The sequence below is a fragment of the Triticum urartu genome, chromosome 6A (assembly GCF_056163025.1).
Source record: "Triticum urartu cultivar PI428250 chromosome 6A, HENAU_Tu73, whole genome shotgun sequence".
Taxonomy (NCBI): domain Eukaryota; kingdom Viridiplantae; phylum Streptophyta; class Magnoliopsida; order Poales; family Poaceae; genus Triticum; species Triticum urartu.
Genome location: NC_141878.1, coordinates 5,682,427 through 5,698,833, shown reverse-complemented (window position 1 = coordinate 5,698,833; position 16,407 = coordinate 5,682,427). Strand labels below are relative to the sequence as shown.

At 51.0% G+C, this 16,407-nt stretch overlaps 4 protein-coding genes across 4 annotated transcripts; 3 read left to right on the top strand and 1 right to left on the bottom strand.

Annotated features, from left to right (window-relative positions):
- Positions 1-708: 708 nt before the first annotated feature.
- On the top strand, positions 709-5,354 carry LOC125515444 (Enhancer of polycomb-like transcription factor protein). The gene is made up of 4 exons (XM_048680913.2): positions 709-1,793; positions 1,903-3,327; positions 3,445-3,565; positions 4,521-5,354. The coding sequence occupies exons 1-4, from the start codon at positions 1,017-1,019 to the stop codon at positions 4,730-4,732; spliced, it is 2,535 nt and encodes an 844-aa protein (XP_048536870.2). The 5' UTR covers positions 709-1,016; the 3' UTR covers positions 4,733-5,354.
- A 472-nt stretch (positions 5,355-5,826) lies between these two features.
- LOC125515447 (ferredoxin thioredoxin reductase catalytic beta chain family protein) lies at positions 5,827-8,116 on the top strand. Its single transcript, XM_048680916.2, has 6 exons — positions 5,827-6,135; positions 6,228-6,373; positions 6,821-6,870; positions 6,958-7,029; positions 7,741-7,801; positions 7,906-8,116. The coding sequence occupies exons 1-6, from the start codon at positions 5,829-5,831 to the stop codon at positions 7,948-7,950; spliced, it is 681 nt and encodes a 226-aa protein (XP_048536873.2). The 5' UTR covers positions 5,827-5,828; the 3' UTR covers positions 7,951-8,116.
- Positions 8,117-8,899: 783 nt separating this feature from the next.
- Positions 8,900-10,666, top strand: LOC125515446 (uncharacterized). The gene is made up of 2 exons (XM_048680915.2): positions 8,900-9,143; positions 9,220-10,666. Exons 1-2 carry the CDS (start codon positions 9,129-9,131, stop codon positions 10,516-10,518), a joined length of 1,314 nt encoding a protein of 437 aa, XP_048536872.2. The 5' UTR covers positions 8,900-9,128; the 3' UTR covers positions 10,519-10,666.
- A 103-nt stretch (positions 10,667-10,769) lies between these two features.
- LOC125515445 (protein disulfide isomerase-like 1-4) lies at positions 10,770-15,906 on the bottom strand. Its single transcript, XM_048680914.2, has 12 exons — positions 15,254-15,906; positions 15,040-15,169; positions 13,956-14,121; positions 13,724-13,842; positions 13,545-13,625; positions 13,293-13,379; positions 13,084-13,158; positions 12,648-12,716; positions 12,484-12,564; positions 12,267-12,401; positions 11,485-11,541; positions 10,770-11,128 (listed from the first exon to the last, which is right to left on the bottom strand). The coding sequence occupies exons 1-12, from the start codon at positions 15,835-15,837 to the stop codon at positions 10,955-10,957; spliced, it is 1,758 nt and encodes a 585-aa protein (XP_048536871.2). The 5' UTR covers positions 15,838-15,906; the 3' UTR covers positions 10,770-10,954.
- Between the last annotated feature and the right edge of the window lie 501 nt (positions 15,907-16,407).

Genomic DNA, 16,407 nt, shown 5'->3' with positions numbered 1-16,407 from the left:
TCGTTAAGGCTCGGCTCGTTAAGCTCGTTAAGATTAACGAGCAGAAAACCCTGCTCGGCTCGGCTCGTTTGAAACTCGTTAAGCTCGTGAGCGCTCGTTAACAGATTATAATGTTTTATGATATACAGGATGAATGTGTAGGTGTGGTTTTCAAGACGAAATATGATGACTATAAAAAGAAATGCAGTAGTTTGTTGTCTCATAGGTCGATTAGATTGAATAGATGGGCTAAGGTGCTATAAAAGTTTGTCACGTAAAATGAAAATATGTGTTGTGTTGTTACTAACGAGCTTAACGAGCTACTCGTGAAACTCGTTAGCTCGCTCGTTAAGCTCGTTAAGCTTAACGAGTTAAAATCAATGATTGGCTTTGTTCATTAAGAAGCGAGCTACGAGATTAACGAGCCGAACTATCGAGCGCTCATTAAGCTCGCGAGTTATGAGCTTTTGGTCCAGCCCTAGTTTGCAGGGTTTAGGGGGGTGCATTATGTTATTTCCCGAGACCCCAGGGGGGTACACGGACTTTACCCGGGCCGCGCGTTCTAGCACCTTCCGGCCGGCCGGCCCCACCGTCAGCGCCTTGCAGCGCACGCCGAGCGACACGTGGGCCCCACCGATCAGCCATGGCCGTCGGATGGCGATCGGACGGCCGAGCGCGCGTCATCTTCCACCTCTCGTCGGCCTCGAGGCGACCCTCTCTCTCTCCTCCCCTCGATGAGAGAGAAACCCTAATCCCCAAATCCCCAATCCACTCGCCCAAATCGATCCCCTTTCCCCTCCCCCCCCCCCCTCCGATCCCGCCGCCGCCGCCCGCCGCAGATCCGCCCGGCCGCCGCCCCGATCTGGTCCCGCCTCGCCGCCTCCGTCGGCCCCGGTCCGTCCCCCGATCTGCTCCCGCCGCCCGGCGCGATTCGGTCCGGTCCTGCCCCGGAGGAGGGAGGGAGGGAGGGGGCGGCGGAGGAGGAGATTCGATTCCGGAGGATGGTCTGATGGGCGGCGGCGGGGCGTCGATGTTGGATGAGGACGCAGCGGGCCGGATCTGACCGCGCACCGCACCGGAACCTCCCTCCGCCTCCACCGCCCATGCCGGCCGTCGGGGCGCGGCGCTCCACGCGCGTCTTCCTGCCCCGGGCGCACAAGCAGGCCCCGCGCCCGCCGGAGCCCGCCAGGGTCACGCGCTCCGCCAAGCGCCTCGCCGTCTCCTCCCACCGCCACTCCCACTCCCACTCCCACTGGCTCGGGTGGGACCGCGCCGCCGCCGACGTCAGCGACGACGACGGCGATGACGAGGGCCCCAAGCCGCGCACGCCGTCGCCCGAGCCGCCCATGTCGCCCAGGTCCTTCGGGGCCGTGTACAGGCGCAAGCGCCGCCAGAGGCCGCCGCCGCTGGCCGAGCCGGAGGACTTCGGCGACGGCGGCAGCGGCAGGAGGTTCGGGATAGTCTTCACCAGGAAGCACAAGCGGCCAAAGCTCGCCCCTTTCAGCCATGCCGGCGGCCGCGACATCCTGTGCTCCTCGTCCAGGGAGTTCGCTTCAAGGGCCGGGCTCCTTGATGACGCTCATTTACTTGATGGCGCTGCCGGCAGTCGCAGTGCCGTGCTCGTCGTCATCGTGGACCACGCGTATTCCCCCGGGAGCTTCTCGCGCTTCCTCCTGCCCGTGTTGCTGTGGCTGCGCCGGCACCAGCGGAGCCATGTCCGGGGCCTGGCCTCATTTCTTCTGGCCTCGTCGGCTGTCGCCACCGCGTTTGCGTCGCATGGGGTGCACTTTATCAGGCTCCAGCGCCAGAGAGCCGTAAGCAGCTTCTGTTACAGTATACAGCTTCTGTTCATTCTTGTGCCTCCATCATCTGTTACTTCCCTGTGCAGCCTGTTTGATTGATGTCGGTATTTTCTTCATGTAGAGTGCATTGCTGTTACAGCGGACTATGGTGGTGCACTGCGGGTGGTGCGAGCTCCGTGGTGCTGGCCCATCCCGGCAGCCAGTGTTGTCGCTCAACTTCTCGGCGCTTCCTTCTTACTTCCAGGGCTTGCATTCCGTGATAGCTCTTCGTTTCATATATCTGCCAGCCGTGATTCGCCGGGCCATGGGTTTGGTTGGAGGAGCTGAAGAAGAATCGTATTCTCGAGATCATCTGGAGGTGGATTCTGGGTCTCCAAGCACCGGGGACGCTACACCTGCTGTCGGATCTTACGGAGCGGTTCTGGATTATGTGCCCCTTGAGCAAGCTCCAGGAGTAGTGCTGCATGGTCTGAGGCTGAAAAAGCACCAGAGGAAGCGAAGCTCGATGAGGCACCCCCTGAGCCGGCGCCGCCGTCTCACAGTGAGATTTTCTGACAAGGATTTTGGAGTGAAGGAGGCTACAGTGCGCTCTCAGACGGAACTGCAAAAGCCACCATTGACGGGTGGCCCTGAGGTTTCCGAGGAACCTGTCCAGCCCAAGCCAGCAATGGAAATTTCTCTTGATCTGCTTGAGAACATGGATGACAGCGATGTCTCGACGCCCATGGGACCAAGTGGGAAGCAAAAGAGATCCTTTTTCAAAAGCCCCGTTGATCGCACAAGTGAAAGGCTGGCTCTGTCCGAGGTTAGACAGAATATAGATACCTTCTGCTGCAAAGCAAACCTCTTGATTATTCAGGCTGATAGGTGCTGGAGGGAAGAGGGAGCTGAGGTTATGCTGGAACTATCAAACTCCAATGGGTGGTGCGTGGCTGTGAAGTTACATGGTGTCACTAGAGTCTCTCTTAAGCCATCGGAGCAGCGGTTCTATGTTGTCAACCGGCACACCCATGCCTACGTCTGGGCAGTCGAAGATGGATGGAAGCTTGAGTTCCCTGACAAATGGGACTGGCTTTTGTTCAAAGAACTGCATATCGAGGGACGGGAGCGCAATTCTCAGGGAAAGATTATCCCGATTCCAGGTGTGCTTGAGGTCTCCAATGGCATGGGAGGGACTGTAGCAGATCCTTTCTCACGCCCTGTGCCAGACTATATCAGAACGGCGGATGATGAGGTTGCGCGGGCCCTCTCGAGAGATTCAGCTTATGACATGGACTCGGAGGATGAAGAGTGGCTCATTCAGCTGAAGCATGGGGCCTCTGATAGAAGACGCACCCGTCTGAGCCAGATTTCCTACGAAGATTTCGAGAAATTAATAACCTTGTTTGAAAAGGACGCCTACAATAATCCTGAGGAAGCTAATGATGTGGATCAGCTTCTCTCCAGGCACCCTGCTTTAGGCAAGGGTGACAATGTCCTTGCCATATATGAATACTGGATTAATAAGAGAGATAAGAAAGGCACACCACTGCTTAGGATATTTCAGGTAAATTCGGAGTTTATCCCTTGCCTAATTCCCTGATGTGATCTTTATCATAGTTATCCTTTTAGTTTTTGTGCATTCGTTCATATCATCTAACCCAGCGAATTTGATTTCCCAAAGGGTGCACCTGCTGTAAGGCGAGGGCGGCTGTCGCAGAAATCTTCTGTAAAAAAGAAGAGATCTGTGAAGAGACCACAAAGAAGCCAACCTGGCCGAGGAAAGCCTGGATTCTTCTTGCAAGGTATTTAAAGCTCTGTAACATGCCCTGCTTTTGGATGGCGCACAAATAATTTTTTGACTTTGCTGTACGCAAATCGTGTTGCTATAAATCTTCTGTGACTGGAACCACCATGTCTTGTCCTTTTGCGTTTGCCATTTGACATAGTAACATTTAACCTCACTATGACCGAAAAGGGTGAACATTGTCGAGCTCAGGGATATAGCATGTCTGTTGGCATTCCCTTAGTTGTATATCTATTCTACCTCGGCATTCAGCTGCTGAAGTTATGGAACAATCTAACCTGTAAGGTATTTAAAGCTCTGTAACAAGCCCTGCTGTTGGATGCCACAAAATCATATTATTTGGCTTTGCTGTATTCAACTTGTGATGCTAGAAATCTTTTGCTGGGAACCACCAATATGTAGTAACTTTATGTCTTGGCCTTTTCTGTTTGCCATTGGACATTGTAACAAGTAGAGCTCATTATGCCCGAACGGAGTAAACATCATCGTGCCCAATACGTAGTATGACAACCCCCTTAGTTTTATATCTACTCTACCTTAGCATTCAGTTGCTGAAGTTATTGGACAGTCAACTTAATAAGGTATTTCAAGCTCTGAAACAAGCCCTGCTGTGGGACACCACAAAATCTTTCTTTGACTTTGCTGTATTCAGGCTGCGATGCTAGAAATTATTTGTGACAGGGAACCACCCATGACTTTATAAATATGTGACGTGTGTGTCTTGTCTTCTTGTGTTTGTCATTTATTTGACAAAATAGTAACAAGTAAACTTCATTATGCCTGAACATAGTAAGCGGATATCACCGTGCTCAAAATATAGTAAGCCTGTAATCATCCTCTTAGCTGCCTGTATATATCTATAATGCCCTGTAATTTAGCTGTTCAAGTGATGTAAAACAGTCTTATCTAGCCTGTACTCATTGTCCTTGTGTTGTGCATTTTGCTGTGTGCAGGTGGCGAAGGGGAGGCCTTGCAGAGGGTGGTGGAAGCCGACCGCGCTGCGAAACAGGCCGTAGAGAAGGCCGTTCAGCTGCGCAGCAGAGCCCAGGCCCTCATGGAGAGGGCCAACCTGGCGGCGTACAAGTCGGTGATGGCCGTGAGGATCGCGGAGGCCGCAAGCGTGTCTAACAAGTGCCGGGATTTCGTGTGGAGGAGCCTCGACTAGCCCTGTGAATTTTTTTGCTCCTTGATCCGCCGTGTGTGATATAATTGGGCTAGGCTGCGAGGCTGTATTTTTTTTGTACCCCCTCCTCTCCTCCGGTTGTAACTATGCGAAGAAGAAGAAGAAGCGGAGTTGATGGATCCCGAGCCGGACTCGGACTCGGAGACGAAGAAACTGTAATTCGTTGTGTAAATGATAGTTTGGTTAGCTAGATGATGATGATGGACTCACCATTCCTGACAATTCTGTATGTTACATGTACCGCCCATGTTTTGACAGAGGAAAAAGGAAAAAAAAAAGACCCCGAGGTATTGCTTGAGCAGAGAGGAGGGGAAACAGTTGAATGATTTGAAATGAATGGATGGATCATCTGACGAGAGTGGCTTGCCATGTTTCCTGAAAACTCCCAGCATGAATGAATCATCTGATGAGCTGCTGTTGGGTGGGGGTTTGTCTTATCAACAGAGATGCATCTCTGTCTCTTGTCCCATGAATCTTGGAAGATTGGAGCATCCACTCTGCTGTGTGAATAGTAGTTATGTTGGAGAGTGTGGTCAGTTTGTAATAAAATGCCACCAGTATCTTATAATTTTATTATTTCACCTTGGCAAAGTAGTAACTACTATATTGTGTTGCTTAGTTTCCATCCATGTGTATATTTGGATGCTTGTTTAGCTTGTGCTGGTGCGTATGCTTTGTCGAGTGAAGTCTGATTTAAACCTTGAGGCTTCAGGGGGCTCGCTTCCCCTCCGTGTGAATGCATAATACTCCTGAGAACATGGGCTAGGATCTAAATAACTCCACAACTTGATTATCTTGGCAAAGTAGTAGGTAGTATATTGTGTTGCTTAGATTGCAGCCATGTGTATACTTGGATGCATTGCAAGCGTGTGAATTTGCTTTGTCGAGTGAAGTCTGTTTTAAACCTTGACCTTGAGGCTGTAGGGGGCTCGCCTCCGTGTGTATGCATAATACTCCTACTTTGTGGGGAACATGGGCGTGGCTCTAAATAATCCCACAGCTTGATTATCTGGTTGCTGGCTTTTTTGTTTTGTGCATTCATCAGGAGATAAAAGAGAAGTTTTGCAAGTGCAAAAAAATGGTAACTTTGAGCCGGAAACATGTGGCGAGAGGAGGAGCGAGCGATGAGATGATCCTTCCAGAGTGGAGTCTCCAGACGGAGAGAAGGGTTGTGAGGCGGAGGTGTTCCCCTCCTCCTCTGGTCGCTGCCTCTCGCCTTATCCCCCTCTCCTCCTCCTCCTTTTCCCCTTCCCCGCTCGACCCACCCAGCGCGCCGGCGATGATGTCGATCACCTCCACCGCCGCCGCCGCCGCCGGCAGCCCGGTCTACACGCCGCTCGTCCCCAGGGGCGGGCGGCGCAGCAGGTGCGCCGTCCGAGCCCAAGGTACGCGTCCCTTGTCAACCAACCCCCCAATCCCAAATCCAAATCATCTGAATCTGAAAAATCGATTCTTGCTCCCTTGCTGTGCGTGGCAGCGGCCGGAGAGGGGGCAGCCGCCGCCGACGGGGCGGCGTCGGAGCACAAGTCGCTGGAGATAATGCGCAAGTTCTCAGAGCAGTACGCCCGCCGCTCCAGCACCTTCTTCTGTTCCGACAAGTCCGTCACCGCCGTCGTCATCAAGGTCACCCTCCCTCCTGCTGCTCCTAGATGCCACTCTTGTTGCAGCCTCGATTGATGGTAGCTTCGATTGATTTCACCCGCACCGTCGCACTCACGCCATGACGCCGGTATCTAACTATTCCACCAAACCAGTCAGAACCAGGCTCTCATCTTCTCTACTAGCTACCAGCCGCTGCAAATGCCGGCTGATTAAGGTCAAACAGCGCGTTCATGCCGGCGGCGGTACACATCAAGGAGTTCATTTATATACCTGCTGGTGGTGCTTCTCTACTGATGTGATGTGCCTCCTTGATGATTGATTGATTGATTGGTTCAAATTAAGGTCAAACAGTGTTTGTGGCGCTAGTGTAAATCAAACAAGGGTCACCTAACGGCCACACTGATGATGTGTCTGCGCCTCACCTTGATGATCAATTGATTGTTAACTGAAAGGAAAACCTTTTTGCAGGGGCTTGCTGACCACAAGGATCAACTCGGAGCACCTCTCTGCCCCTGCAGGTAGTACAGTATTAAATCGCCTCCAGCCTTCTTAGCAACGTATCGTCCGTTTTTTGTTTCTGACAGACAAGTGGGTTAATCATATAGGCATTACGACGACAAGGCCGCCGAGGCGGCACAAGGGTTCTGGAACTGCCCGTGCGTCCCCATGCGAGAAAGGTGAGGCTGCCGTTTCCAAGTTCTCGCCTTCTGTTATATCACTTACTACGGTAGCGTGTATAACAAGGATGGGATGGGATGCTCTTTTTTCTCATCGTGTTTAAATGCCAGAGATGTACCAGAGGGTTCGGTTCTAACCCTCTTGGGCTTCTTATCATTGTCCGACATAGGAGTATGTTCCTTTCTGCTGCGTACCCATCTCGCATCATTAACTGTGATTCGCCACCGGAGCACAAGTTAGCCAGATGCGTATCTCCCGTGATGTTACCGTATATTGTTGATAAATACCAGCATTACTTGTGCATAGCGGTGAACAACCGTGGCACGCAATTCGTGCTGATTTTCAACTGGAAAGGGATTTACTAGAAGTGAAAGCTCGGTTAGAATCATCTGTTCTTCACCCACTTGTGCATGGCAGTAAACAATTACCGTGGAATGTAAGGGATGTCAAGTGAAAGCTCGGTTAAATCATATGTTCTTGACCCACTTGTGCGTAGCAGTAAACAACTACCGTGGAATGTAAGGGATGTCAAGTGAAAGCTCGGTCAGAATAATTTGTTCCCCACCCACTCATGTTATTATAGTAAATAAACAGCCATGAAACATAGTTTAGTTTCTGCTGGTATGTTGTGACCTGGAAAGTATAAAAAGGGGAAATCTCGGCTATAGCAATCTGGTCTGTTTCTTCAACTTTGTGATCTGCTTGTGCAGGAAGGAGTGCCATTGCATGCTTTTCCTTACGCCCGACAACGATTTTGCCGGAGAGGACCAGGCACGTCTCCGTTTTCTTTCCGTACTGTCGGTACCACAGCTTCAGATACTGCCTAGCTCCGTATCATCATCTCTTTCTTACACGCGCATGCATAACTGTTTCAGGCTATCAGCTTGGAGGAGATCAAGGAGGCGACGTCCAAGTACTAACCACACAACACTTGTTTTGCTCAGAGAGGGGGCTATAGTCGGTCGTCGTTGTCGGGACCTGTATATGTAGTATCTCTGTAACAACAGGAAATAAGAAATGCCTGTCTGGAATGATGTCTGTTGTCATCCATCTTGAGAGAAATTAAGGGCCTGATGGTTGCACTCCCGACTCGTCAGTGTTGCGATTTATTGCGTGTTTGGGCTGGCGTAAAGCGTACTCCATGAGAAGTGAAGTGAAGGATGTTGTGTGAGACGTCTGTCTCCGATGCTTCTTTTTCTTCCTGAATGAATGAATGATGTGTGGAAGGGAAGCAACAGCGACGCGCCATTGCCCATGTCCATGGCACCCAACAACTTACATCTTTTCGATGTTATTATTATGTCTTTTTATTATGCATCTATGTGTTGCTTTTGCAGCCACACTGTTATATATATGCGATTCGCTCCACGTGACGTCGATGATGACCGAGCGTTTGGGCGAAACCGAAAAACCAGGCTCATTTTCCAGTTATAAACTGATCAACAGCCGTTACCATTTAGTCCACAAGGACTGTGTTCTTTGTTATGCATCTCTGTCTTGCCTTTGCAACCACCTAGTTCATTTCCAGCGAACTGGCGAACATGCAATTCGCTCGAGGTGGCCTCGGCGATGACCGCACGTTGGATGAAACGAAACGAACCGAAAACCGAGTGCATTTCCTTTGACCTGATGAGCAGAAGAAGAGCAAGGCCATTGTCACCTCTTTAATCAGTCTGAAAATATCAGCAGGGGAATTCTCACCGGGGATTGATTAGATTCGACGTGGGCGATGGAGCGGCGGCAGAAGAAACGGAGGAACCCTAGCCAGGTGATTGCCAGTGGGTGATGGGGAGTGAGGAGTGGTTGCAGTTAGGCTGGCTAGATAGGTAGTAGAAGTCCATCACTCACTATCAATGGAAGGGGAAGGGGAAGGGAAGGGCACCCACCAATCAATCAGTCTCACTCACTGACTTGTGTGTGTGTGTGTGTGTGTAGCTTGTGCTGCTTCATCTTTTTTTCTCCCTTTCCCACGGCTCCATCCATCATTATTCGTCACTGTCCGGGTTTTATTGCTGCAGCAGTACATAAACATTACAAATAATTGCTATGTTGTTGTTACAAATGTGATGCACATCCATCCTTGGGGTGCTTGTTTGCCATGGCTCCTCAGCAGGTAAAGCTTCTTCTCTCCATCTTGATGCATGTCCATTCAACAATATGCATGTCTTGAAGATGGTTCCTTCAAGCAGGAGAGCAACAAGGACGACGGTGCCGCGATCACGCCGACGATGGAGGAGGAAGAGGAGGAGCACCATCGCCATGGCGAGCGGCCGCTGCTGTCGGCGTGTGAGCAGGAGCAGCGGCAGCAGGAGGATGGCAGCAAGCCATTGCCATTGCCGGTGAAGAGGAGGAGGAGCAGCAGCCTGAGCAGATCGTCAAGGTCAGGCGAGCAGGGGCGGGAAGAGGAGGCCGCCCGGTCGCTGTCCTTCTCCAGGCTCTTCAGCAGCTTCAGGATGATGACCGCCTCCTCCACCACCATGGACATTGACGAGCTAGCAGCCGCCGAAGACGGATGTGCAGCTCTCAACCCTCAGCAGCAGTGGAAGAAGCCGGTGTGCCGGACGCAGTCGCTGCCGATGACGAGCATCTCCAGGAGGCTCCCCAGCAGGAAGCGGGTGGCGGACTCGAGCTCCCTGCGCCGGTTCCGGGTGTCGTCGCTGTCGTCGGCGGCGCCCGCGCCATTGCCGGAATCAGCGTCGCCGCCCTCTTCGCCGTCACCGTCGGAAGAAGGAGGAGATGGAGAGGAGGTGGGGGAGGAGGAGGCGGTGTGCCGGATCTGCATGGTGGCGCTGCTGGAGGAGGAGGAGGAAGGAGGGGCCGGCGACGGCGTGCTGAAGCTGGAGTGCCGGTGCAAGGGCGAGCTGGCGCTGGCGCACCGCCGCTGCGCGCTCAAGTGGTTCGGCATCAAGGGCAACCCCAACTGCGACGTCTGCGGCCACGACGTCCTCAACCTCCCCGTCACCCTCCGCCGCGTCGCCGCCCCTCCCCCACCTCCTCCTCCCGTCGCCGCCGGCGACAATGGCACCAACGGCGAGCAAGAAGAAAGAGAAAGGAGGGGGTTCAGGGGGGTGTGGCGGCACGGGACGGTGATCCTGGTGACGGTGAGCATGCTGGCCTACTTCTGCTTCCTGGAGCAGCTGCTGGTGGGCGACCACGGCAACGCCGCCGCCGCCCTCGCCGTCTCCGTGCCCTTCGCCGTCGTGCTCGGCACCTTCTCCGCGCTCACCACCGCCGGGATGGCCTCCTCCCGCCGCTACGTGTGGGCATACTCGGCGCTGCAGTTCCTGCTCGTCGTCCTCTTCACCCACCTCTTCTACCGCTACGTCAACCTCCAGGCCGTCATCGCCATCATCCTCTCCGCCTTCGCCGGCTTCGGCGTCGCCATCTGCGCCAACGCCATGCTGCTCCAGGCCGCCCGCTGGAGGGCCGCTGTGGCCGCCCGCCGCCCCCGGCCGCCGTCGTCAGACCTCGGCATCCCTCAGCCATAGACAACATACATACACATATATATACTCTGCTGTGCTCTACCTTCTTGCTGTACATATACAGTTACCTGATGGCCACCCTTCTCCCAGATTTTGTGTATGATCGTATATATAGTTTGAAAAATACAAAGACAAGAAGATGTATGTAGTACTCCCTCCGTTCCAAATTACTCGTCGCAGAAATGGATGTATCTATAACTAAAATAGATTTAGATACATCCATACCTCCGACAAGTAATTCGGAACGGAGGGAGTAAGAAAAAGGACATTTTGCTTTTATTTGTTGGATTCTACAGTGGTTAATACGTATTTGTGTTCTCAGCATACAATTCCAGCAGCCAAGGTTGATGATACCTAGCTTAGCTATTCCTTCTCCACCTTCCTGATTTCGGCATCATCGGCACCTCGAACTTGTCTTGTCAATGGCGTAACTAATTCCCTACAACTCGTCCTTGGGCTTCCAGCCGGAGCTCTTCTCGCCCTCGGCCGTCGAGCTTGAGCCATCAGCCTGTGCCGCTGGCGAGTCCGGGCGCTTCAGCTTGAATGGGATGGCGGCATGCTTCTTGAGGAACTTGTACATCTCCACCACCGTCCGGTCCCCCTCGAAAGTTATCTGCAAGAGTTTATTTAGCCAAATGAAAGCAATGAAATTGAATCAGTGGATGCCAATTTCAGCACCTGCGAGCTTAGCTGGCTCTCCTTGCATATCTACAATGGCATACATGCAAATTTGCAGGCATATATACATGGAATCCTTTCAGCAAGGAGCCGATGACAAATCGGCGGCTCTGAATCGGGCGTTAAACTTAAACACACATGCTTTAGGTCAGTTCAAGAAGTCTGGAGACGGTTCTAACGAAACGTAGATGATATCACTGCCAAAAGCATGTCAAGGAGATAGCTGAAAGACAAAACATACTAGCAGATGTGTCGCTAAATAAAAAGCAAAACGTCAATTAAGTAACTTACAGGCTCAAAGCTTTTCTTCCCAGCTGGATAGAAGAGTATCGTGGGGAATCCATCGGGCTGTAATGTAACAGGAAGCAAGTGTCAGTTCCATCAGTATTCTGGAAAGTCTACATAGACATAGTAGTGAACGGAAGAGATCGAGTATCTGTATTTTCCATGTATAAATTTAAGGAAAGTTAATTAAAAGGAAAACAGGGCTAAATGAAAAGCAACTTTAAAGTTTCTGTATCGGGGAATCAGATCCTCCGCGTAACAGTCATAATCGTAATACTGTTGCACTATTTCAAGATGTTGAACTCAGCGAGATAACCAGGCGGTGATATGGCACTATCCCTCAACAACCTGGCGACAGTGTTCGTCTCTGAGGCTCAACTCGACTTGTTCCACAAGACTCAAGCTCTATCTCTATCATCCTAACCAAATCTGGCAATAGATGGTACGCACGGGCATGGGTTACCTCTTTAACCCATTAGACAAAATGTACCATGATACTGTAGCATATGGATAAATAGGCAACGAATAAATATATTTAGCACATATATAGATGGCAGCAGACAGATAATGGACCTCTACTTTCTGTGCACCATAAACAAGTGCAACTGCACATTTAAGTGAAGAAAGTGTTAAAATAACTTGTGCACGTTTTATAACTAGCATTGTTTCATATAAAATGCATGTACAGCTTCTATGACTGTTGATGGGCCGGCACTCAGACTAGTCTAGCAAGTAATATCCAGTTTGAACTTTGAAGAAAACAGTAGGGAAACTGTCGTGACACAGACCTTGGCACGAGGGTGCTCATTGTTAGTGCCGTCCATTTTGGCTATTACAAGGGAGTCGATGCCACGGAGATACTTGGCCAGCTTGTTGTAGATAGGTTCCAGTGACTGACAATGCCCACACCATGGTGCATATACCTGCGTCCAAAATGATGCGGCGTTATGGACAGCACATAATTTTTATCTTATAAAATACCTACCTTGCAAGAACTGAACTTACCTCCAAAAGGACATCTTTTGATTCATCCAGAACTATTTGATCTAGACTCTTGCCAACAACAACTTTGACGTCCTCATCGTTCTGCATGGGAGCAGAAAGAATGTCTTATTGCTGTGTAGATAATGACAGAGAAAAGAGATGTCAGATAATTCTTCTCCACTCACGGATTCAGGTACTGGGTCAGACTTGTAGGATGGTGTGAGCTTGTCCTCCAGGAAATCTTGAGCAAATTCCTGGGTATTAACAAGAAGTAGAAAGATGTTTATTAGGAACATTGTACTTTCTTGAACAATGATACTTGATACCATCCTACCCAACAACATCAGCAATGATGAATCGGCAATGACTATAGTGGTTAATAAAGCATCTTCTACAGACAAGTGCTAATTTGGCGAAAGATGAGAAAATGTACATGGACATGGACATGCAAGTTTCTGAAGCAACATGTAGCACGGTATAAGCAGAAATAAACAGTGGTATAAAAAAGAACAGCATAAATCAAATAACAAAAAGCAAAAAACACGTTCATCAGCTTATATATTGCTAACATACTATATTTACTTCCAATCTGGAATTTGCAAAAGTATTTTAAGCAATTACCTTAATGGTGTCCAGTGATATTTCACCACTGAAGAAGAACTTCTTAGCATCTTCATTCCCAGTGTAAGCAAGAACCTGCAAAGCAATCAAATCAGCATGTACAAAACAGAAAGAGCAGACACATTAAAATCAAAGTCAAGTTGCTGTATGCTGTTTCTGTGCAATAAATCAAAACACAGACAAACATGGCAAAAAATAAGAGGCATTACTGTGGTCTCATGTCCAGTGATTCCAAAGTAATTGGCGACAGGTTCGCCAACTTCCTCATTGTCACGCTCCACAAAGACAAATAAAAGCTGCATTTGAGACACAGGCCACGTCAGTGCTTAGTGAGACTCCACCTCGGCAAACACACGAGTTAGAAAGGAAATAAGTGATGGCTTGGATTTGAGTATAAAGCGTGGAACACGACAGAGGAAAGAAGTTCATGAAACACTGGTCCGATCAGCAGAAAAAAATACCTTCCCCTTGAATGATTTTGCTGTTTCCTTGATGATGGGCAGAAATTTTGAGGACTCCTTCGCAACAGCAAAAAGCAAAATCTGATTTCGAAATTAGAAGACAGCAGATCAGCAAAGGAGTGATACATGGGCCGAGAACATGATGAAAATAAAACCCCATGGCAGACAGCATGGCATACTTGCTTCTTGATTGGATTATCGAAAATCGCAGGGGCGGTCTCCTGTGTGAGGGTGGTGATCAATGGGATTTTGTTGGCCGACACAAACTCGGCAATCGCAGACGCTCTGAACTCGCCATCTGCATGGCACACGGTACATTATTATCCAATTTAACGGTCAAACCAAAACGTGTAAAGAAATGGAAAGGAAAGGCTGGCGCTGAAAGCCAAAGCAACTCGGAGGTGAAGATACCAAATACGGTCAGCTTCTCCTCCTCTTTCTTGAGCAGGACTACTGACGGGCGCTTTGCTTCCGGGTCAATGTGGAAAAGCTTGGCTACATCGGGGCTGGTAGTCTGATAAAAGCTGATGGTATCTTCCAGCCTTGAAGCAGCAGCAAGCTCATCACTGTGAGCACCCTATACAATTTGATGACAAGAGTAATTTAATGATTTATCACCATAGTGTATATATGTATGCAGCGCAGAATTAGAATAGCCAAAAATACAAGCGCATCTCGGATTTGTTTTCAGTACATGGTAACAGATCATGCAGGTTGACATTTTATCTAGTAGTGAGCAAAGGAATCATGGAACAGACGAAATGTAATTTTGGATCAATCTGGGGTAACATGGCCACATGGATGGTTGCTGCAATTCAAGCCTAGAAGCAGCAGCAAGCTCATCACTATGAGCACCCTATAACATTCAATGATAGAGTAATTAAGGATTTTATCACAATGTTATATGCAAGTGTCCGATAGCTAAACATATGAGCGCATCCGGGAGCCGTTCTCAGCACATGGTAACAGAACATGTAGGTTGACATTTTATCTACTACTAGTACGTAGTAGTGAGCAAGCAAAAGAACAAGGGCATTCAGAAAAACAGGTGCATTGTATTTGTGGTCAACTAAATTTGGGGTAACAAACATGGCCACATGAGTGCTTTGGTTGGAATTCAGGCATTGTATTCTTTGGTCAATCTGGGTAACATGGGTTGCAATTGAAGCGATTTAGGTTGCTTGGCTTTGCATTGCGTACCGATAGCTAAACATACGAGCAGATCTCAGATTTGTTCTGAGCGCATGGAAACAGAAGATGCAGGTTGACATTTCATCCAGTGAGTTAAGTTAACAGAATATTCAGGGGAAGTGAGAAAAACAGGTGCATTGCACTTGTGGTCAGCTAATTTGGGGTAACATGGCCACATGAGCTGTTTGGTTGCGATTCAAGCACTGTATTCTTGGGTCAATCTGTGTAACATGGTTTGGAATTGAAGCAATTTTGGGTTTGGTTGACTTTGCTGCCACTGGAGAAGGCGCATTGCGTAGCGTACCGAGAGGTGGTCGAGGAATGCGAGCACGGCCACGTCGTCGCCGGTGACGACCTTCTCGGCCTCGTCGACGGCGGTGAGGTTCTGCACCGCAGGGCCCAGCTTCTTGCCAATCCAAGCCACGATGGCCTCCCTGCAGCAAAGCAAAAAATTCATTCTGAACGAGTGACACGACAGCAGCAGCTGAGGGAATTGGGGATCTGGTGAAATTTCTCACTTGGTCCTCTCGCCGGAGTAGTCCCTGGGCACGCCGTCGATGAAGAAGAGGAGGGTGGGGTAGCCCTGCACGTCGTGCGCCTGCGCCAGGTCGTGCTCCTCGGTGGCGTCCACCTTGGCCAGCGCCACGTCGACCCCCTGCTCGGCGAGGGCGGAGGCGGCGGCGGCGTAGTGGGGGGCCAGCGCGCGGCAGTGGCCGCACCAGGGCGCGTAGAACTCGACCATCACGTGGCGGCGGGCCGCGAGGACGGCGGTGAAGTTGGCGGCGGTGAGGAGGAGCACGTGGGCCTCGTCCACCTCGGGGCCCTGGGAGGACTCATCTGACCCGTCGTCGTCGCCGAAGAGGTCCTCGTCTTCGTCGTAGTCGGCGTCGAGGCCGGGGAAGTCCGGAGCGCCGTCCTCGGGGTCGTCGGTGGGGGTGGACGGGGTGGAGTCGTCGAGGCCGGCGTTCTTGATGAGGTACTCCAGGTCGATGTCCGGGTTGGAGGTGGGGACTGCGGCGGAGGCGGCGAGGGGGAGGAGGAGGAAGGGGGTGGCGAGGAGGAGCAGCAGCAGGAAAGATCGGGGCGTCGGCATCGCCGCCATGGCCGGCCGGCGGGCGAGGAGCGTGGGAGAGCGTGTGGGAAGTGGGAGTGGAACTTGGATCCGCCGGCTGGACGCAAAGACTCAATTTTTCAGGAGAGAGTCCACCATATTACTTACATGAGGACCGCGTGAGTGAGCCCCAAACAACTCCTTCTGCTGGGCCAGGCCCAACCAATGCCAAGATGATTAAAGATGGGCGGCGGCGGTACCCGTGGGTGTCGTATCCCTCTTGGGGGCGTCGCGGCTGTCCATCTCTCTAGGCCGGCCAGGCCTCTGGGTGAAACCTCCTGACCGTTTCTCCGGTCTCGGCGGCGGCGACGCGTTGTTGCCGTTTCTCTTCCAGGAGCATCGTCGTGGAGCCCAGGTTGTCTCCGACGTGCCGTGCCGCCATCAACGGACACTTTCAAACCCTGCCTTGAAGCTTCTTCATTGCTGTTGCAAAATGGTTGCATTTACCTTCTTATCTTGCACGTAGGTCCTCGCTGGCACACCCCAAATTCTCAATCTTTGCGGACAAGTTCGGGCTCCATGATCTGGAGCGGGAGGGCAGGGGGGGCCTCTCCAGGCGAC

What these genes read in the sequence shown, in the direction of transcription:
- LOC125515444 (XM_048680913.2), top strand. Translation starts at nt 1,017, where the DNA reads ATGAGGACGCAGCGGGCCGGATCTGACCGCGCACCGCACCGGAACCTC. An exon ending in GGCTCCAGCGCCAGAGAGCC is followed by an intron (nt 1,794 to 1,902) that starts GTAAGCAGCTTC and finishes TTCTTCATGTAG; the next exon opens with AGTGCATTGCTGTTACAGCG. An exon ending in GCCTGGATTCTTCTTGCAAG is followed by an intron (nt 3,566 to 4,520) that starts GTATTTAAAGCT and finishes TGCTGTGTGCAG; the next exon opens with GTGGCGAAGGGGAGGCCTTG.
- LOC125515445 (XM_048680914.2), bottom strand. Translation starts at nt 15,837, where the DNA reads ATGGCGGCGATGCCGACGCCCCGATCTTTCCTGCTGCTGCTCCTCCTC. An exon ending in CAAAAGATGTCCTTTTGGAG is followed by an intron (nt 12,402 to 12,483) that starts GTAAGTTCAGTT and finishes TTTTGGACGCAG; the next exon opens with GTATATGCACCATGGTGTGG. An exon ending in GGAAGAAAAGCTTTGAGCCT is followed by an intron (nt 11,129 to 11,484) that starts GTAAGTTACTTA and finishes AAACTCTTGCAG; the next exon opens with ATAACTTTCGAGGGGGACCG.
- LOC125515447 (XM_048680916.2), top strand. Translation starts at nt 5,829, where the DNA reads ATGGTAACTTTGAGCCGGAAACATGTGGCGAGAGGAGGAGCGAGCGAT. An exon ending in GTGCGCCGTCCGAGCCCAAG is followed by an intron (nt 6,136 to 6,227) that starts GTACGCGTCCCT and finishes TGTGCGTGGCAG; the next exon opens with CGGCCGGAGAGGGGGCAGCC. An exon ending in TCACCGCCGTCGTCATCAAG is followed by an intron (nt 6,374 to 6,820) that starts GTCACCCTCCCT and finishes ACCTTTTTGCAG; the next exon opens with GGGCTTGCTGACCACAAGGA.